The sequence below is a fragment of the Brachyhypopomus gauderio genome, chromosome 16, assembly GCF_052324685.1.
Source record: "Brachyhypopomus gauderio isolate BG-103 chromosome 16, BGAUD_0.2, whole genome shotgun sequence".
NCBI lineage: Eukaryota > Metazoa > Chordata > Actinopteri > Gymnotiformes > Hypopomidae > Brachyhypopomus > Brachyhypopomus gauderio.
Window position 1 is genome coordinate 19439621 of NC_135226.1, and position 19949 is coordinate 19459569.

A 19949-nucleotide genomic window follows, 5' to 3' on the forward strand; every position below is an offset into this window, starting at 1 on the left:
GACTTTTACAGTACACATATTTTATTATACCTTGGACTCATTGCAGTATACATCATGACAAAATCCAATAACACCAGTGAGGGGAAAACTGTTTTCCACATCACAATTTGCTTTAGGTATTGTCAGTTACATAGATAATTCGCTTATCAGTGAATAAAAAAAATAAAATTTAAAAGTAAAAATGTATTGAGTGTAATGTGCTCTGGGATTTTATGAATGTCTTTTTCCATTGTATTTATTTCTTGGTAAAGTGGTTATGTGTAAATTTTAGACCTCACATTAAATAAAAACGCAGAAGAAAATGGGTTCTCTGCGGGATGAAGAGAGACCTACATTACTGCCAGAAGCCACAATGCACAGGTCCTCAGTGCAGTTCACTAACTACACATTTGCTTCACAAGCTGGACCAGTTCGCTGACTTGACTGTAGTTGGGTCTTTTATTGCTGAAGACGTGATATCTGTATCCGCACTTATCCAGGACCTTGTGTAGAGCATCCCCGCTCTTCTGAATGTGTTCTTCGATGCTCCTGCCCCTCAGAACGTCAGCCCAAGTGAAGAGCACCATAGTGCGTTTCCATACGTCATGTCCAAGGACGCTCATGTATTCCTCCACCGCCTGCTGGTCTCTGTTGCTGAAGTCATCCGTTGGGATGACGAGGAGGAAGGCTCGATGTCCACACCAACACAGCAGTGTGCTGCGCTGAAGCTCCCTCCTCACACGCCGTGTGCTGGCCAAACCAAAAACACTCCAGCCAGGGGTGTCCACCACTACCAGTCTCACTCCATCCACCCAGCCATGTTTCTTCACACACTCCGTGGTCTTCTCCCCAGCCTGAACGTCCCTTTTCCCAAGGATGGTGTTAGCCACTGAGGTCTTCCCAGCGTTTCTCCGCCCGACCAACACAAGTGACAATAGAGAGGCACTCTGACTTCCAGCTGAGGGAGTTAAAAAAATGTCTGGAGTCAAGGTTTCATTTGTGTCACTTTAAACCTGAAGTTTGTCGATTGTAAAACATGTCCTACCCTGAGGACAATCGCGGTCCTCGTTTTCCCCCTCGGTCTTCGGGGTACGTAACGTAACGGGAAGCAGCCGCACTTACCACACGCTGGTGAGCGGTTCATGTCCGTCCACACAAGCCTTTACCTGTTGTTTGGACTCCTTGGTCTTCCAGCTAGTTATCATTTCCCTTTACTCAGCCACACCTACTGACAAGTGACCATTCACTGTGTACAGCTTCAAAGTTCACTGCTCAGCAAAAACCCGTGACTGTTTTTTTTTTTATTGTAAATGAAATTTAAACTCTATAAGAAGATATCTATTTAATGTAAAAAATGTCAACATGATTTAATATGGATCCAAAATACAAAAGCCATTAATAATTTTTGATTCAGAATTTTACATCAATATGAAGACACAAAAGATGGTACTTTATCTAAAATTTATTATTTTATATATACTTTGATTGCCACTATTGAAAAGTGACTCATTACATTTTCACCTGTAAGCATAAATAGTATCCATTCAATTTCTCTTGTTAATTTAACTGAAAACAGTAATGGGTCGTATTCAGCACCACTGTATATTACATTCTCTATATTGCATCATATATAAAAATATACAGATATAGTGTTTTTTCAAAACATTCTTCCCGTGTTGTTCAATGGCATGAAATTGAGGATCAAACAATCCGCTTTCTCTGGGACTCCCGTGTTAGTAATTCCAGTCATCTGAAGTGGATTGTCCTCTCATTCACAGCATTTAAAGTATCAGATCTCTGTAGCAGCCACTCTGAATTTAGAAAACAAACAAACAAAACACCCCCACCACAGTCGCCCTGCCTCAACACGGCAGGCCTTCCACAGACCCCCGGGCCCCTCCCAGGCCTCTGAACCTCCCAGGCCTCTGAACAACAATGGAGAGTCCAGCCAGGAGAGATTGATTGGTGAAAGAACCATTAAACTATTACATTTGCAATAGAGGAGAGGTAAGTAGAACAGAGGTGTAATGGAGTCGTGTCACCAGGTGTGTGAATCCTAGACGTTGTTCTCTCAATGTCCCAGCAGGGGGGGCCCCATACCAGTTCAACTCCCAAAGTGCAGGCAAGAAGTCTTTATACTGAGTCGATCTTGAAGAGGAAGGTGCAGTCGGGCCAGAGTTCTGCTGCTGTGCATAGCATGGAGGTTCTGATATGGAGCCAAGAGACGCTTTTATTGCCTGACAGTGTCCCCCCGCGGGAGACGCCCGCAGACGCTCATGCGCGCACACACACACACACACACACACAGATTCACACACATGGAGGCATAAAAACACTTCTTCTGCTCCCCAATAACACTCAACTGGACAAAGAGGCAGACACAGTGTGCCAGTGAGGACGTTGTATTTTTGTCAGGTGTCCAGCAGAGGGCGACAAGCTCTCTGTGTGTGAGAGGGTGGTAAGCCCTGGGGCCCTGGCTCCCGCCCTCCCTCCTGCTGCAGGCCGGCTGTCCTCAGAGGCCGGCGCGCTCGTAGAACAGCACGTAGGCGTCACTGCTGCGCACCTGGCTGGAAGACATTGGCGATACTCTGCAGAAAGACGGAGAGGAGGCGTCGTTAATACGGCGCGCGCCACAGCTCAGAGCTGACGCCGCACAACCTGGACGAACCTCTACGTTTTTTTGTGTTGCTGTATTGGCATCGGACGAGCATGTAGGAGGTCCTTACTGCCGTAAGGCAGGACAGGGACATTTTTCAGTGAGGTGCAGGTCGTTAAGAGACGCACATGTAAAAGGTAAAAGTGAGGAGGGGGGGGCGTGTCCCCACCCAGATGAGAGGCGTAAGAAGGGAGAGGACACGGAGACACGGGGTCAAAGCAGCAGCAGGACGCAGACGCACGGACCCAGGGGAGGGACGCACGGACCCAGGGGAGGGACGCACGGACCCAGGGGAGGGACGTCCAGACCCAGGGGAGGGACGCACGGACCCAGGGGAGGGACGCCCAGACCCAAGGGAGGGACGTCCAGACCCAGGGGAGGGACGTAGAGGGGAGGGCGGCACTAGCTGTGGTATTTGTCTGGATAAGGGGAGAGTACCTGGAGTCGTTATACGTGTACCATTCTCCAGACGCAGGGTTGCAGCAGTACGCTGTGTAGTGTCCTCCCATGGTAGTGCCTGAGTGATTGGACACTGCATACAGATTATAAACCGCACTACCTAGACACAGGGACAGAGACAGGCTTCAGAAGACACACCATGCTTCACAACACTGAGCACAGAGAGGCTTTCTGTATGGCTTTTCTTGATGTCTAGTTTGTTTTGTTCTTCTGTCCTACAATTTACTGTCCATTCACTGTAAACATTTTTGCACTTCCTGTAGTTTTGTGTGCATGCACAAAACTATGAATACAAGGACCATTGTCTTCCTGGGGAGGTAATCAACCATTTTGACTCGTCCTGTCTTTTATGTGACTATAATGTAGGATAGTACTAACTGCTTCGGTCTGAGGCAAACTCCCTGAGGTCCAGGTCCTTCAGGGGGAAGCTGACAAACGTGGAGAGCTTGCTGGATCTCACTCGAGCTTCTGAGAAGCGTTTCAGATCTGAACCAAGCGAGTCAAGGAATCACAGTTCTGTCCATACACAGCAGCCTCCAGGAAAACCCTCCAAACGAGGAAACAAGGTCTCAGGGATCTCCTCCAGGTTCAAGGAATGTGATGAAGCTCATTCACGTACATGTGTGGTGGTTAAACTTGATCAGTTCTCCTAATCATTACACACTGAATCACACAAACCCAGAAGATAAGAAAGGATACGCAGCACTAAGATTTTGGGGAACCTTTGAATTGTGAACTTCTTTGTACATCTCCTTCTGGCTTTACATCTGTAACATGTCTGGGTGAAGGAAACAGATGCAGCCATTAGGCAGTCTGGTACACATCTCATGTAGCTAAGATACTTTAACACAGTACGCGGAGACGGCAGGGCTGACCAATCGTGTCTCCAGCAGTTTCTAAGTCTCACCGGTTTCTCGTCTCCATCCAGAACGTCCTCTTTAGTGAAGAGACGCATGCAGTCCATTAGACTGACCTCCCCATAACCCTTCTGAGCACAACACACACAGTCAAACACCACTTACATCCGCTCACTGTACCGCACACATGCTGCAAAGTGTGTGTGTGTGTGTGTGTGTGTGTGTGTATAAGATGAACTGACCTTGGAGATTGGTAAGGAAAGATCCCAGAAGGGATCGAACACAGTGGAACAGTAGCCACAGTCTGTACAGGTCAGTGAGCTCCTCAGCTGACCCACAAACAAATCTAAATGCAGAGACGCACATCAGAAAAGCCCAGCAGCAATGGCACGACGTAACGAGAGTTACTTGAAACCATTTAGTTTGCATCAGTGTTAGTGCATATATACTGCAGCCCGTGTACTCATTACCATAACTCATTATCATAAGTGTATTTCCTGCTTTGCTTGCACAAACACACCTACGATTTTACTGTCCTCTCTTTCCAGGTACTTGCTCCACATCTTTTTCCCCTTTTCCTCGTCACTGTGGGAGGAAACACATTCTGAAAGCAGTGCTCGCTCTCAGGCACGGTCTCCATTACACGGATTTGCACACCCAGGCCCATCGGAAAAAAACCACTCATACACTTACCCCAAGTGGTCAAAGTCCTCCGTGGTTGGCCGTGGCCGGACCGTGACCCTGTTGACCTCGTTGTGCAGGCCGTCCAGTAGGAAGCGCAGGAACTCCTGTGCGTCCTGTTGGCTGGGGAACGGAGAGAGCGCGAGTCGTTCAGCACAGGCGGAAGCACAGCAGTAGCACAGCTAGCTAGAGCACAGGCATGTCCCCCCACCCAACTTACTTATAGCCCACAAATCTGGGGGCAAATCTCTGGATCTGTGTTTTGAACTCGGAAGGGCTGACGACTTCGCTGCCGGACGACGACCACATGGTCTGAATGAGCTTGGCGAACTCTGGGATGTCGGGAAGAGAGAAAAGATGTAAGCGACCCATAAAACAGGGCCCGTGTGTTTTTAAAGAAAGCTCGGGTTCAACAGACACGTAAAGAAACGCGTAGCGGTGTTGTCGTTGCGTGAGCGCCCTCACCCTCCATGAGCGCGGTGTTTGTGCGGTTGTTGTTGTTGAGGTCTCGGCGGTGGGAGTTGTGCAGACAGTAGTCTCGCAGGCTTTGTGTGTTGCTTAGACACTGGAGAATGGAGTTCATGAAGCACTGTGGGTAAAGACACAAACAGGAGGGAGGTCTTCACACAACGCCACACGCCGTCATTACGGATCACAAAAGGCAGGAGACACGCAGCCTGTTTCCCTGGCTCCCCAGAACCCGCACTGCCAGGACAGCTAGCCGAGCGCAGCTAGCTCAGCGTGTGCCGTGTAAGGATTTATTTTTGGACTGCACGATTACTGTTGCCTGGCAAAGGCTGACTGAATGTTCCGAGCGAGGAGATAGCATGACAATCTCACGGAGGGGAAAAGATCAGGAGGAATTTGAATGCGATTTCAAAGGTTCCAAGAAGCTGCTGTATTTACCGCAACCAGGGGATGAAGGATATGGCAGTTTAAAAAGATTCTGCTCCAAGCATGTCAGAATTTCTGTGTTCAGCAAGCAGTCGTTGACAAGAACATGCTGGGCTTTGCTCACGCGTGACATCGAGCATTAATAGCTATGTATGTATATCTAATTCACTTTATGGGACAGATATGAATAAAGCGAAGCCTGGTTGGTGAAGGCCACCACTGTGACTGTAGAAGATCTGGGGGGTGCAGCAGACTCACGGTGTTCCCCAGGTTCCTCAGTCCCACCAGGCCCTGGGCGCTCTTGGAGATCTGAAAGTGGAGATCAAAGACAAGCCAGTCAGCAACAGCAAGCCCTTACACTGAAATCTGCAACTGTGTGTGTGTGTGTGTACACGTCTGCATTTACTCATTTATCTGGGTGGAAACAACAACAACAACAACAACAAAAAATCACCCTGAAGTGTTTCTGCGTAGCACGGAAGACGGGTCAGACGGAAGCGGAACATTAAAGAAACTGACTAGACGCTGGACGTGGTGTTGTCATTCCGGAGAGCTGAAGAACCGGACACGCGGGAGGTGAAAGGTCATCGGCCTCGGGCCGCAGCCCTCGCTCGTCCGGCCTCACCTGAACGCCAGCTGCGGCCACGAGCCTCACAGCGTCCGACCCAATGCTGCCGGACGCCTGCGAACAGCTGCCTTACATTTACTACTCACACACTTGCCATCTGTCCCCCTTTCAACAACAACAACGACAACAACAACATCATCTTTTTGACTGAGGATTACGAAACATGAGGAGATTTGACACAGGGACACACGCTGAATCTTTTGTGGTTTCAGCACATTCCAGGGAACGGCCGTGTGAGGGTTCACAGCATTCCGGGTCAATAATACAATCACTGGAAACCTGCGTGTTGTACCCTGCCATCTTAAGAGCAGGCACGCTGGCCAGGTTCGTCATACTCTGAGTAATACTGCCAATACTTAAAAATAGCATCCTCTTAGACGGGCCACGCTCTCATTGGCTGAACCGCCGTAACCGTGGCACCGCTGATCCCGTATCAGCAGTGGGTTGCTGGGAGCCCTCCAGATGGCTTTCTCAGCTGAGCGATTGTATTTTTACAGCCACAAACTGAAAGAACATATGATGATCCACCACGTTCCACAGAAGACACCATCGGGACTGTTTGGACTATGAAGGATACACCATTAACGCTATATTAGCTGAACCGCAGGCCATTGTCATTATTTCTACCAGAAATCATCCACCATATAAAGTACAGTGGGACACGCATGGTGAGACGTGGTAGCAATCACTCAGTTGTGCTCCCGGCAGGTGACACACAAAGTTTAGCAGTAAGTAAAAAGAAATATAGCAAGTATAGCAAGCAATTGATTAAAACACATTACCACACCCACCGAAAGCTGTTTTGGTTAAAACCATCTTTGATGTGGACAAACGTAAAGATGTAAATGTGGATACGGGCTGGTCAAACTGGTGTATGATGCTGAACAAGATGGACTTACAATGTATCCAAAGTAAAATCTGAATTGTACACCTCTCATTATGGAGACATTGTTTTTGTATGTTTGATTGTAGTTTTGCTCAATTTAAACTGCTTTCTGTGATTTGAAAGATGAAAGAACATATGTCTTGAAATGCTACCAGATATGTAATAGATATGTAATGCCTTCTCAAAAATAGCAATGATAATAAACTATAAAATAATAATAATAATAAAATAATGATTGTAAAAAAAAATGTATCAATAATGAGACTTAATAAAAGAAACTAGTAATCTACAAGCCTACATGTTTTTGTTTTGTTCAGGGGTTACATGGTTGAAGATGTGAAGAGAGTATGATCTGAGATCATCAGCCCTCAGCCTAAATGAGCCTGTCAGATGAACACTACAACACAGCACCAACTGGACATCGTTTCCCACAATCCTGGGGTTTCACAGCTCTCTTCTTCTCTGATGTACTGCTGGTGAGGACGGGAGTAGGCTGTGGTACTGTGCCACCTACGGACAGGTGATGGAGACTACACCTGCTTTCAGTACCCCACCACTCCCTGTCTGAATCCTCTGGCCCACCCTACAGTCCACATCCACTGAGCCACCCTGCACTTTCTGGTTCCGGTATAATCCTCAGATGGCTCCTTAGATATTAAGCTATGTCATTATTCATATCATCAACTCTCAGACTGCTCTCTGAGACTTCTGAGCTGACCATACAGGGGGTTTCAGTGGCAGCTGTGATACTGCTGAAATATTCCAGCTCCTCATCCTGGCAGTGAGAACTTGCTATCATTCCAGAAAGACACAAGTGCTAATTCCATGATGTCAAAACAAAACCGGATTAGTATCCTTACGATAAACTATACCTCCATGGTTTCGCAGTCATGATTTCTTCCAGAATTCGTTTATGATACATTTTCCACTGTTTTACTTGAAACCACAGCGTAAGTGAATGTCTTACATGTATTCCTTTTCCCTACACTGCTTCTCTGAGCAAACACAGCACCACGGAGAGTGAGAGGGAAGAGAGTGAAACTACATGATATTATATTACAAGTAATGAGTGACCCTTCCTGTCCAACAGGAGGGTTGAGTACGCTGGACTGCACATGGCACTTCTCACATCTAACGTAAATGTATAAAATATAAATTCAATGTATGAGTGTCACAGACATTTGACAGCACCAGTTTAACCAGTGAACCAACCAGAACCCTCATAGTGTTATTCAAAAATACAGTTGTGATCAAATTTATTCAACCCCCACTGAAATAAAGTGTTTTGGCCAGTTTGACATTGATTTTGATCATTTCAGTCATCTTATTTACAATTATATCAAAGAGGCACTTATAAATTAGACAAACATAACATAATATTTATGATGGAATAACCACAAATGTCTTTACTGTGCTCACATCATTATCAGTTTTATTCAACCCCCTAGTGACATTATTTTTTAGTACTTAGTACAACATCCTTTTCCAGTTATGACAGCTTTCAAGCGTGAAGCATAGCTTGACACAAGTGTCTTGCAGCGACCTATGGGTATCTTAGCCCATTCTTCATGGGCAAAAGCCTCCAGTTCAGTCACATTCTTAGGCTTGCGCACTGCAACTGCCTTCTTTAGGTCCCACCAGAGGTTCTCAATTGGATTTAAGTCTGGTGATTGCGATGGCCACTCTAGAATGTTCCAGCCTTTCATGTTCAACCATGCTCTAGTGGACTTGGATGTGTGCTTCGGATCATTGTCCTGTTGGAAGGTCCAACGTCTCCCAAGCCGCAGGTTTGTGACTGACTCCATCACATTTTCCTCCAAGATCTCCTGGTACTGAAGGGAATTCATGGTACCCTGCACACGTTGAAGCTTTCCTGTACCATTAGAAGCAAAACAGCCCCAAAGCATAATTGACCCCCCGCCATGCTTCACAGTAGGCAAGGTGTTCTTTTGTTCATAAGCCTGGTTCTTCCTTCTCCAAACATAGCGCTGGTCCATTGTCCCAAACAGTTCTAGTTTAGTTTCATCTGACCACAGTACACTGTCCCAAAACCTTTGTGGCTTGTCCACATGACTTTTGGCATACTGCAGTCGACTTTTCTTGTTCTTTGGAGTCAGCAAGGGGGTGCGTCTGGGCGTTCTGGCATGGAGGTCTTCGTTATGCAGTGCGCGCCTTATTGTCTGAGCTGAAACTTCAGTGCCCACATCTGACAGGTCTTTTTTCAGTTCCTTAGCAGTCACGCGGGGATTTTTCTCCACATTACGCTTCAGGTAGCGCACAGCAGTCGCGGTCAGGATCTTCTTTCTGCCACGACCAGGTAACGTTTCCACTGTGCCCTTTAACTTGAACTTGCGAATGATACTTCCGATAGTGTCTCTTGGAATATTTAACAACTTCGCAATGTTTTTATATCCATTGCCATTCTTGTGAAGAGCAATAACCTCTTCTCTTGTCTTCTGGGACCATTCTCTTGCCTTCACCATGCTTGGAAACACACCAGTAGATGTCTAGAAGGAGCTGAGTATCACAGTCCTTTTAAATCTGCCTAATTGGTGCTTATCATGCTTGATTGCTGCTCGTTGACATCCACAGATGTTTTCAATACCTGATGGAAAACACTGGAATGAACCTCTGTTCTTAGGAGTGGTAGTCGTAAAGGGGTTGAATAATTGTGTCAATGAAGAAATCACAAAAAGGCCATTTAATACTTTATGACAAAAAAAATTGATGCTATCTTAGTTGCATTTAGTTCTTTAACAAGTCCTTGTAAGATTTCATTATGAACACAATTACAAATGTGCACTGAATTCCATAAAACCCTTCGCAGCATTGGGGGTTGAATAAATTTGATCACAACTGTATTCTTTGAATCTCCACCTCCGTGCTCAGCGTGTGACGTACTGGGAGTCTGTCTTCTATAGTGACTGGGTGAAAGGTGGGGGTGCACACCCACCCTCGTCCACCATCACAACGGTGAGCTGGCAAAACATGTGTCAGAGCCGGGGAACACCGCGTCCTCCGAGTCTTCTTTTATCCAGCGTCTAATAAACGAGTCGGCGAGTGTGTTGCTCATGCTCTGTTCATGCTCGTTGCTCGTGTGTGTGTGTGTGTGTGTGTGTGTGTGTGTGTGTGTGTGTGTGTGTGTGTGTGTGTGTGTGTGTGGGGAGGGGGCTGAAGGGAACGCCACAGGGACAGCGCTGCTTTTAGAAGTGATTTGTGATACTTGTTAAATAAATCAAGCCATAAAAACAAACAAACAAACAAGCATTTCTATAACAATCTATAAAAATGTAATTCTGAACATTGCTATGAATCGAATAAAAAAAATAACTACATGAGCAGATTAGGATACTGCATCCACAAGGCTTGCAAAGTGCTAAAGCCCAAAGACAAAGCATGAGTTTAAAATACAACATAGTCATCTCTCATTAACGGGAGTGTAAGGAATGCCGTCTGATATGTCCCTCCCAGCTACACCTGCTACTAATCACCACGCCCCCTTTTCAGTCACATATATACACCTTCCCACCACTTCCTCGTCGCGAAGTATTGCCGTTCCCATGCAGCATACCAAACGTTTCCATTGCCTGTTCGATCTCCTGTGCTTTGACCCTTGCTTTCTCTCCAGACCTCGCCTCCTGCCTAGCCCTCCTGTACCTCCCGGATTCTGCCCCCCCGTTATGACCCTGGACCGTCCTGACCATCCCACGAAAACGCTGCTGTTATTACTGCACCTAACGCTAGTGATACTCGTGCCGTTTCTTGTAAACGTAACTCATTTGAATAAAAGCGGTGTACTTCCGCAGTTGGATCCCTCTCTGTCTGGTCAATACGTTACAGGGAGTGGTTCTTCCTGATAGTTTTAATAATAAATGACACTTCTTGATCTGACAGTTCAACACTTTTATAATCGTCCAAATAGTATCCAAGGCAGGGTTTTTCACGAGAACTGTAAACATATCACAGCCAGCCTGAATCCAGCTGACCGTTATAACCTGTTGCGCAACGTCTTAACGTCTTGTGCAAAAATGTATCTAAAAACACAAAACACACTAAATAATCAAGCGCTGGATGTAAAGAGTACTCCGGAGACACACATCCACGAGGGACCCGGGAGCTGGGACCAGAATGCGAGTGCAGCTCCTGCGATTTCTGCGCATTTCAAAACACTAGACAACAGCACAATCTCCTTACATAACATGAGTTATTTAGGCGTGTGGTATTTGATTCATTTATCGTTGTGTGGTTTAATGTACTCCTTTTATGATGTAGACCCACGTTTTTGACAAGGCATTTAAAAACCCATGAGTACGTGAACTCTGATGGCCCCTACATTCCAGTTTTGCAGGTCCCCCTTTTAACCTACAAGGCAACTGTGCTCGGTGTAAACTGAAGGGTCGTTTTCATACTGAAAAGACTAAAATATGTCTTATCAATGATAGAAATGTGTCCGACTGTTTCTTGTTATTATATAACCAGCTTGCTGCAGGAAGAAATGATTTCCCACATGCACTTAGCAATGATGAATTCATCTCTATATGTTATAAGATTCACAAAGAATCCATTCGCTGAGTCTGTGATCTTCTGTATCTTTTTATCTGTCACTGTGGTCTGTACTTACTGACAAAAAAAGACTATTCCCGATCACGCTCTGATACCTTGTCTTGGTTCATCAGAAGCCCCATGAAAGTGGAGAACAAGACGGATCCGGATGGTGCGTCCTGGCCCAGAAACGAGACCCAACCCACCGGTTCCATGGGGACGGTGACCGGGCACGGCAGTGGCATGCTTGGGATTACCAAGAACCCTCCATCAACAACTTCTAGCGACCACACACCGATTTTAAATCACGACCCGCCACTTTATTTCTCCCCTTTTCAAACAGTTTGAACCGGGTTCATCACCTCCATCCTCTCCCGAACATGCCGGATTTCACATCCGCTTTTCATGCCCACAAATCCGAACTAATTTGGTGGACTCATGGTTTGGCGGTACACGGTTTTAAAACTCAAAACAATCCGCCCCCACAAATAAATGGACAAGGAAACGCGACGAATGCAAACAGCTGTCACATGTCCACGCAGACGAGGGCAATACGACTTCCGACCTCACTCACTCACGCTTGCGCACCCTTACTGTGTATTCTTTTGCACCGCACCAGTTTGGTGCAGACGTCAAAGTCCCCTTCACACCATGTCCCACAGACAGGGACTTTCTAAGAGATATTACAATAATGTACTAGGCTCTCATGATTACAACAGCGCCAACAGGGAGTATTAAAGAAATCCCACCAGTGTTTGCAGAGGTCCGTCTGGACATGTTTTCTTATAATGCTGTGTACGTCCTAAAATGTACACACAAACAATCAGTCTCACTATAAACAGTAAACTGACTTTCAGATTAATAGAGTCAAAGGCCTAAATCTGACACAAAAAGGGGAGTGTTGAACAATCTCCTGGGAACCATCTAAACCTTATAATTATACATGAGTATAGGAATAATGAAGGTGGTGAGACGGGTTCAGACTGGTCTGATTATCAGACCAGAGAGGGTAAAAGTGCAGAGGAAAGGGAAGATTACAGACTCACAGACCTACATCTCACTCATAAAGGATGCTGGCCTGGACCTCTTCATAATTCAACTATATAGACCTACATGAGTTAAAGAAGGCAGGTCTCTTTCTTTAATGGAGAACAATACGCTGTAGTATAGCGTATTGGCGGCTAAAGGACAGTCAGTGCATCACAGCATGACAGAAAGGTTAAACCCAGGCTGTTTAGTCTTCTCTCGATCAATTGCATTTAGTTGAGTGAGGCATTGCTGCCTGCCACAGAAGCAGCCCAACGGCTAACGGCTAACAGCAGTGGGTGTTTGTGAGGCAAGACTGGTGGTGGCCCAATGTCAGGATGACTGGGAGCCTCCTGTTACTAATAGTCTTATGACTATCTATGTACAAAACAAACAGCTCAAGGCAAGGGGTATTTTGTGTATGTGTGTGTGTGTGTGTGTGTGTGTATTTGTTTTTACACAGTCCTTAGCCACTACCACATCTATTCACTGACAAAGTCAAATCTCCCAAAACCAAAAGCATTTGCTGCAGTCTTCTATAACGAAGAGCAGCGGGCTCTCTTTTTACACTTACGACTTTTGGAACTGGACTGTATCAGACTAAATAAGTCTAAATATGTTTCGTGAAAAAAAGAAAAATAACAGAATACATTGCAGTATGAGGCACGTTCAGTAAATCCAGATCTGTGGGCACAGTATAAACCCAGACAGCTCTGAAACCCACAACATAATACCCGTCCAGTTCTGTTTTCATGCAGAAAGACACCTTAACTCTTCCGCTTCGGTGCCCCAACACACCACAAAAGAAGAGAACAAAATGTTCAGAATAAAAGTGTCATCAGCTCTGAATTCCACAGATATTCACTAATAGCCTAAGTGCCTGAATGCCAAGAATGGACATTTAACATCTCGATTGAGATGTGAAGGAAGCAACACTGAGCTTTTGTTTTCTCCGCCTGAGAACTCGGCGACCTTGAAGCAGACGTTAAAAGCTGTAGGATTTCTGAATGCAGTCGATTTAAAAACGAACAAGCCACACTTTCTTTCCATCGGAGCGACACATGGCCAAGCAGAAATGTGGCAATCTGGCAGGGCAACTGCATTAACACTCTTCACACACACACACACACACACACACACACACACACACACACACACACACACACACACACACACACACACACACACGCACACACACACACACACGCACACAGTCGTGTACTAGCGCACTAGACACTCGGGCTCCTCGAATCCCACAAAGTATGCTGTTACTGGGCTGCTTGGTATCAGTTCTGGTGAATTCAAATGGAGAAGCCCTTGTTTCAGCGGCCACAGGGCAGACTCACGACTGCATAGCTGCACAACCACATAATGCACTTCACAAGAAATCACTTAAAATGTGGCAACCAGTCCGTCTTTGGAGTTGTACCAAACACCCACCCCAGTGAACACTTCATCTTAGACACTTCCTGGTTCTGGACATTAATTGTTGCCTCTTCTGTAATTTGAAGCCTCTTGTCTGCTGTCTTCATTTATGGGTAGTGACCCGGTTTAGTGCCCTAAAAATGGCCTGAATACAATCAGTCCTGAATATTCATAGCATTAGCAAGAGAATTAAGGCAAGCTGATTAGCGCAGTCAGGCGTGCACTGTTTAAATGACGGGGTTATGAAATTCCCAGATGTGTAGACTATAGCTGTTAAATCCAGACAATTCATTTTAAAGTCAGACAGAATCTGCTCCTAATTTAGATTCTGATCCAAAGGTTTCTGTGTTGACAAATTAGGCTTTTAATGATAAGAATTGCAGTTAATTACAAATGTAAAATAGCAAGGGTACTGGCAGTACTGTTAGTAATGCTGTTTTAAAGTACTGTCCTATTTATCATAAAGGCTAGTAAGACCGTGACACTTCAGTGTCATCTAACAAGACGCTCCCTTAACATTCTTTCCACATGGATCAAATTACAAAGACATTCTGCATTATCCCATCATTCCTACATGAAGATATAACCAATCTGACCGTTATGATTTCAGGGATTGATGAAATCATCTAATACATAATTACTACCTCCTGACAATGCCACAGACTACACAACAGTGTTCCCCTCCCCCGACGCCAGCACTCGAGGCTGTGACTGTGCTCTAAGAAGACCAGGGAGTCTTACCGTCGAGTCCCTGAGCGGCGAGCTGGCGCGGCCGTTGGAGGCTGAGAAACGGCTTCCACCGCTGCTGCTCCTCAGGTTGCTGCTCAGGGCCTCCTGCGTGGAACTGCGTGACAGCCCGTAAGCTGAGCGCGTCCCGTCGGTGCTACCGTAGGATTCGGCTGCCTCGCTGGTCCGGCTCCTGTAGGAGTGCTTCGGTCCGCCGCTGCTCCCGCCGCTGGATGTCTCGGCCAGGCCGAGCGAAGCTAGGTCACGTGTCAGGTCGCTCTGGCTCACCGACTTGCGACGGCTGAGTGAGATGCTGGCGGAGGAGACGGGTGACGTGGACAGGTAGCTGGAGGTCGCTGGCGAGTAGCTGTAGCTGGAGTAGCCCGAGCCCCCGTTGAGGCCCGACCTGTAGCTCTTGACGGGCGTGCGGCTCAGGCTCTCACTGCGACGGCTAGACAGCAGGTCGGTGCGTGGGACGGGGCGACCCCGATCGGGCTCGGACGAGGCACTGTAGTTCCGGACACGGCTGGCGCTGGAGCTCAGGTAGCTGGAGGAGGAGTAGCCCGACGAGGCCGCCTTGTAGGGGAGCCTGTCCCGGTCGTAGGAGCCGAGCGTGGGCGTCAAGGAGGAGCTGTAGGAGCTATAGTGGCTGCTGTAGGAAGAGCCACCATAGCGCTTAGCCGTGGAGGAGACGCGAGACATGCTGGAAGCTCAGTCCGAGGCGGGACAGTGGCAGGCCGCATCGACTGCAAAGAACAAGGTCAGCAGGTCGCGTGACGTTATCAACAGTGTGAATGCAGCCGCACAACAAAAAGCTCCAGTCACTGGTTTTTCCTCAAAGCAGAAAAAAAACCCCAAAACAAACTAATTTCTCATGCACGTCTTTCCGACGGGAAACTGTGCAATCACCAGCTGTGAATGTTGGATGAGTATCATGCTGTTAAATCCTTAAAGCATTCTTGACCAGTAGCCCAAGACTCTCCTTCAAACTCAACAAACGCTACATGTATCGGTATTCAAGCACGATTATTCTGGCTAACATGGTAACATGGATCAACCTCATGCTTCCATGGAGGTCTCATCCGATGTTGTACCCCGGGACTGTGTGCCTCCAACCCTGCTGTTTATATGTAACGTGAGATTCTCTGAGTACAGCTGTATGTTAAGGTGGCACAGTTCATTCTCATGGAGAGACAGGCTCTTGTTCACAAGGCAGAGCAGCAACTGAATAAATAAAAGTATCTAGTGTTGTCCATCCGTGTTGGGTTCAGGGTGAAGGCTCCTATTTCTTTAATTGGTCTCTCTCTCATTGCTCTCTCTCTCTCTCACTCACTGATTCACTAACACATTTAGCTTTCTTACCTCTCCCTCGTTCTCTCTGTGCTCTCTCTCTCTCTGTCAGTGCAGTCCACAGAGGCATCAATAATTCAGCATATGGATCTAGGCTAGGTAGCATGCTGGAGGCAGGCCAAAGCACATGGCACACCATGACTGCTCACATATGCACTTACTACACACATGAACCCTTAAGGCAGTTGTCTACCATCAAACTTGCTCCTTTTGGGTTGTTCGCAAAGTAAACAAAAATTGACCAACATCATGGAACCCCACAGTTGTTTTTTGAGTATCTGTTGGTAGGCAGACCTAAACTAACCTAAAGATCTACACATCAAAGTGCACAACCAAATAATCTAAGCTCAAAGATTATCAAATCAGTTGACGACATAACTGGTGATAAATATACATCTGTCCCATTGCCAAGTAAACTATGGAACTTGAGAAATGTTTGGGATTTAGATATGTCCTTCTACTCTAACACTTCTGGCTGACAGTGGCAACAGCATGGAGAGGGGTGATGGGTTCTATGGCGGTGTTGTGTGTGGAGCAGGGCTGAGTCAGGAGAGTGCCTTAGATCTCGGCTGACGCCAGACGTGCACGACATGCATGTGAGAAACGGGCCCAGCCTGACAAGGACTTACAGGCGGTGACATTTTGCAAAAGAAGAACACAAAGTGGTTGGAGATTACAAAGAACGATACAGAAAAAGATCTGTTTGGTAGGCTAAACTTTAAACTTTGAGCTTTTAGTTGCTAAAAACAAACAAACAAACCACAAAGATCTGCATATAAAATCTGCATATAGATTGAACAGTATAGCCTAATTTTATATAGTTATACTTTAAAATATTTGTGTTTAAAAGATGATTCTTAAACAACACATTCACAACACCGGGACGTCACCATCCCACATGGCGCTTTTTCGCGACGTAAACAATGCTCATGGTCAGCATGTTGAATGCTTAAGGCTGTGTTTTGGGGACAGCTATATTTACCTTGGAATATGAGCAGATAAGAGCCGTACCATGATGGCCAAAGTGAAGCCTCACCCCTCCCTTCTGGCCAACAGGTGGTATGACCCGCTTCCCAGCTAAACTCTGCCTGCCTAACCCAACTGACAGACTTCCCTCTAAAATCACAAACTCCTTAGATTAACAACACATATTTTTTATTGTCTATCACGGCACTCACAGATATCTACATTGCTTAATCGTGGTTCAATTAGATGTGACTTTAAACACATTTTAAAGCTGGCCCCTTATTATGGAAGTTATAATGGCCCGAATGTTGTTCAAACAGTCAGTCAGGCTAAAAACGGAGGCAAAACTGGTGGTATCAGGCAGTTAGTTGTTTAAGTGTCAATTTATATATATATATATATATATATGACAACGGAAATTTCAGAAATTTGTTCCAATGCTCCACATTCCTTGTGCACGTAGTCAGTGCCTCTGGTTCCTCTGGTGCCTCTTGTATGTGGTGTGTGCACTGTGGGAGAAGACAGGTGTTATGTTGATAGGTACCTGCTCTAAGTAAATCTGTTCTCTCAGTTCCAGCTGTTGGAAAAAAGAAGTTGTGGGAGCTTCTCACATCGCAAATCCACCTCTTATTGCTCAGACCTGAAAGAATAAAGAGACAAATGAAGATAATGGTTATGGATATAAAGGTTATGGATAAAGGACAGTTGTGAGGTCCAAGCTACAGTAATGCATGAAGAGGAGTGTAAAAAATTAATGAAAGTAAATATTTGGATCAGTAATATCTGAAAATCCAGCCATTTTTCAGACAAATAACATTTGTTATTTAGAAAATTAAGATATACAAGTCTTTTATAGCCTTATAATAATCCTAAATAAAGGACCCAGTTTTAAAAGCAAGCAAACAAAACCCTTAGCTTGGGCAAAAAATTACAATAGCAAGATAAATGCAGGCTATTCCAAATATATATATTTGTTAGCCTAAGAGTTAGGATCAGTCCCGGGATATTTCAGACACATCCGTCAAAATTAGGCTGCACATTCACAAGTTCTCTGTACTGCAAAACCTGTATCGGCTCAGTGGTCAAGGACCGTGTAAAATCCACGGTCATCTTCACAACCCAGAGTAAAGTATGGGTGATTACCTAAAAACATCTCTTCAGTTCCCTTAAAAAGGGAACTTACATTGCAGAGCCTAATCTAAAAAGCACAATAAAGAAAACATGTAAACGTAAAGTTAGTAAAGTTGATGTTAAGCTCACCAGTGATATTTTCAGCAGCTAGACAGCGTGCTTGCTTAGGATGTCGTGGCCCCTGAGTGAGAAGCCCTGGGAGGGATTGTATAAGCGGAGGGATCCAGAATGCCAGAGATCATATTACTGGGATGGTAAATATAGCTATTGCCTACGACCTCGGTCGGTCATTCAACACTTAGTGGTGTTCCAATTTGCTCTTAAAGGACTAGCATTGATGCTTTTATGGACAGGTGGGCAGTGCACTAGTGTGTAGTAGTTTTCACCCAACTCATTTTAATGACCATAAAATGCCAACTATTCTTAATGATGATTTGTCATTGGTGTCTTCCCTGTTTGTTTCAGCCCACATCCATTCCCACGATGCATAAGTCACAAATGACTTCATCACATCCATGATGAAGGTGGGAGGGTTGGTCTGCTAAGTATACTAATACTAATAGTATACTACGGTTTAATCAGTGCATAATGTCCTGTTGGCTTGCTTAGATGGTATAACCGTGTTATAAGGCTTGGCAAAACAAAAACAAATTGCCTATTTGAATTTTAATCTGAACAGTTGGTTTGTTAAGGTATTCCAGATATTACGAAATACTTTATTACTACACACAATACTGAAGGAAATATGACCAAGGTGCGATGCCGTGCAGGGATGCCAAATGTCACACAAAGTTATAACAGCATAATAATAAACAGTAATAAACTGCTTGACGTCTTTGCAAGAGGCTTAAGCAGACAATGTCACGTGTAACGTCCTCTGTGAATTTCATATTAGTGCAACTGACCTGCACTGCAGCTAAAATGCATCGGGTTAAACTTTATAGGGCCGTAAGAACGACTGGTAAACTCTTGAAAAACTATTTTGCGTCCACTGATTAGTGTGGAAACACATTGGTGTGCAGTCCATCTCCCTGTCTGGCCAGCTACTCTTGTGGAGAATGAGAAGTCAGCTAGCTAACTACCTTTACTTTAATAACAGCTCACTAACGCTCCTCAACTATCAAACCTTAAGTGAATCACGGAGTGAAAATGCAGTTACCAGCCATTACCTAGTCAGGGAACGAATGTCAGACAGCAGTAAGACACGGATGGCCACAGCCTCATACTTGTTAGCTGGCTAGCTAACGTTAGGTCACCACAGAATGACTGCGAGTCACACCAGAATTACGGGAGCAGCGTTACTTACCACAGAGGGTAATGTATCATCCTCCTGTGGCCCCTCAGAGAAAAGCCTCCCCGGCTTAAGTAAGTGATATTTGGGAAATATACTGTGCAACTCGGTAACGTTTGTAGAGGATTTCAACCAGACCAACGTGTATTAACGTTACTGGGGTTTGTTCGTTATTCGTCTGCGCTTTTAACGTTGAAAATTTCGATAACGGTTCTCTCGCACTTTAATTGTGACGTCAGTCGGCCGTCCTATCCGTTCATTGGTCCATTTATGTCACCCAGCGTCATTTGGCGTCACCGCCCACACTATCACCTTGGTGACGGAAATAAACACTTCATTGTCGCGATTGGTGGCGCTCAACCGTTGGAGCGTTTTCGTTAAGCGCATACTTTGAAGGGTCCGTGTGTGAAATGTCGTTTCTCTGGAGAGAAGCATAACTGAGTAATCCGTTT

The 19949-nt window shown here is 45.6% G+C and overlaps 2 protein-coding genes across 4 annotated transcripts; both read right to left on the reverse strand.

The window, feature by feature from the left end:
• Positions 1 to 377: 377 nt before the first annotated feature.
• On the reverse strand, positions 378 to 1123 carry LOC143477412 (GTPase IMAP family member 9-like). The gene is made up of 2 exons (XM_076975989.1): positions 1102 to 1123; positions 378 to 937 (listed from the first exon to the last, which is right to left on the reverse strand). The coding sequence occupies exons 1-2, from the start codon at positions 1121 to 1123 to the stop codon at positions 378 to 380; spliced, it is 582 nt and encodes a 193-aa protein (XP_076832104.1).
• A 300-nt stretch (positions 1124 to 1423) lies between these two features.
• On the reverse strand, positions 1424 to 19721 carry usp2a (ubiquitin specific peptidase 2a). Of its 3 annotated transcripts, none has more exons than XM_076975877.1 (15): positions 19513 to 19721; positions 18336 to 18401; positions 17620 to 17715; positions 14775 to 15505; positions 5785 to 5835; positions 5098 to 5221; positions 4853 to 4964; positions 4645 to 4755; positions 4472 to 4536; positions 4194 to 4297; positions 4002 to 4079; positions 3794 to 3872; positions 3473 to 3580; positions 3074 to 3194; positions 1424 to 2567 (listed from the first exon to the last, which is right to left on the reverse strand). In XM_076975877.1, exons 4-15 carry the CDS (start codon positions 15459 to 15461, stop codon positions 2492 to 2494), a joined length of 1716 nt encoding a protein of 571 aa, XP_076831992.1. In that variant the 5' UTR covers positions 15462 to 15505; positions 17620 to 17715; positions 18336 to 18401; positions 19513 to 19721; the 3' UTR covers positions 1424 to 2491. The 3 variants fall into 3 exon arrangements, with proteins under 3 accessions (XP_076831992.1, XP_076831989.1, XP_076831990.1); XM_076975874.1 differs by having other exon boundaries at positions 4002 to 4082; positions 19513 to 19720; XM_076975875.1 differs by lacking the exon at positions 18336 to 18401 and having other exon boundaries at positions 4002 to 4082; positions 19513 to 19720.
• Between the last annotated feature and the right edge of the window lie 228 nt (positions 19722 to 19949).

Excerpts from the sequence above, each read along its gene's own strand:
- LOC143477412 (XM_076975989.1), bottom strand. The coding sequence starts at position 1,123 with ATGAACCGCTCACCAGCGTGTG. Across the intron at positions 938-1,101 it reads GAACCGCTCACCAGCGTGTG|CTGGAAGTCAGAGTGCCTCT; the intron begins GTAAGTGCGGCT and ends TAACTCCCTCAG.
- usp2a (XM_076975875.1), bottom strand. The coding sequence starts at position 15,461 with ATGTCTCGCGTCTCCTCCACGGCTAAGCGCTATGGTGGCTCTTCCTAC. Across the intron at positions 4,965-5,097 it reads AAACACCGCGCTCATGGAGG|AGTTCGCCAAGCTCATTCAG; the intron begins GTGAGGGCGCTC and ends CCGACATCCCAG. Across the intron at positions 4,756-4,852 it reads CCCAGATTTGTGGGCTATAA|CCAACAGGACGCACAGGAGT; the intron begins GTAAGTTGGGTG and ends TCCGTTCCCCAG.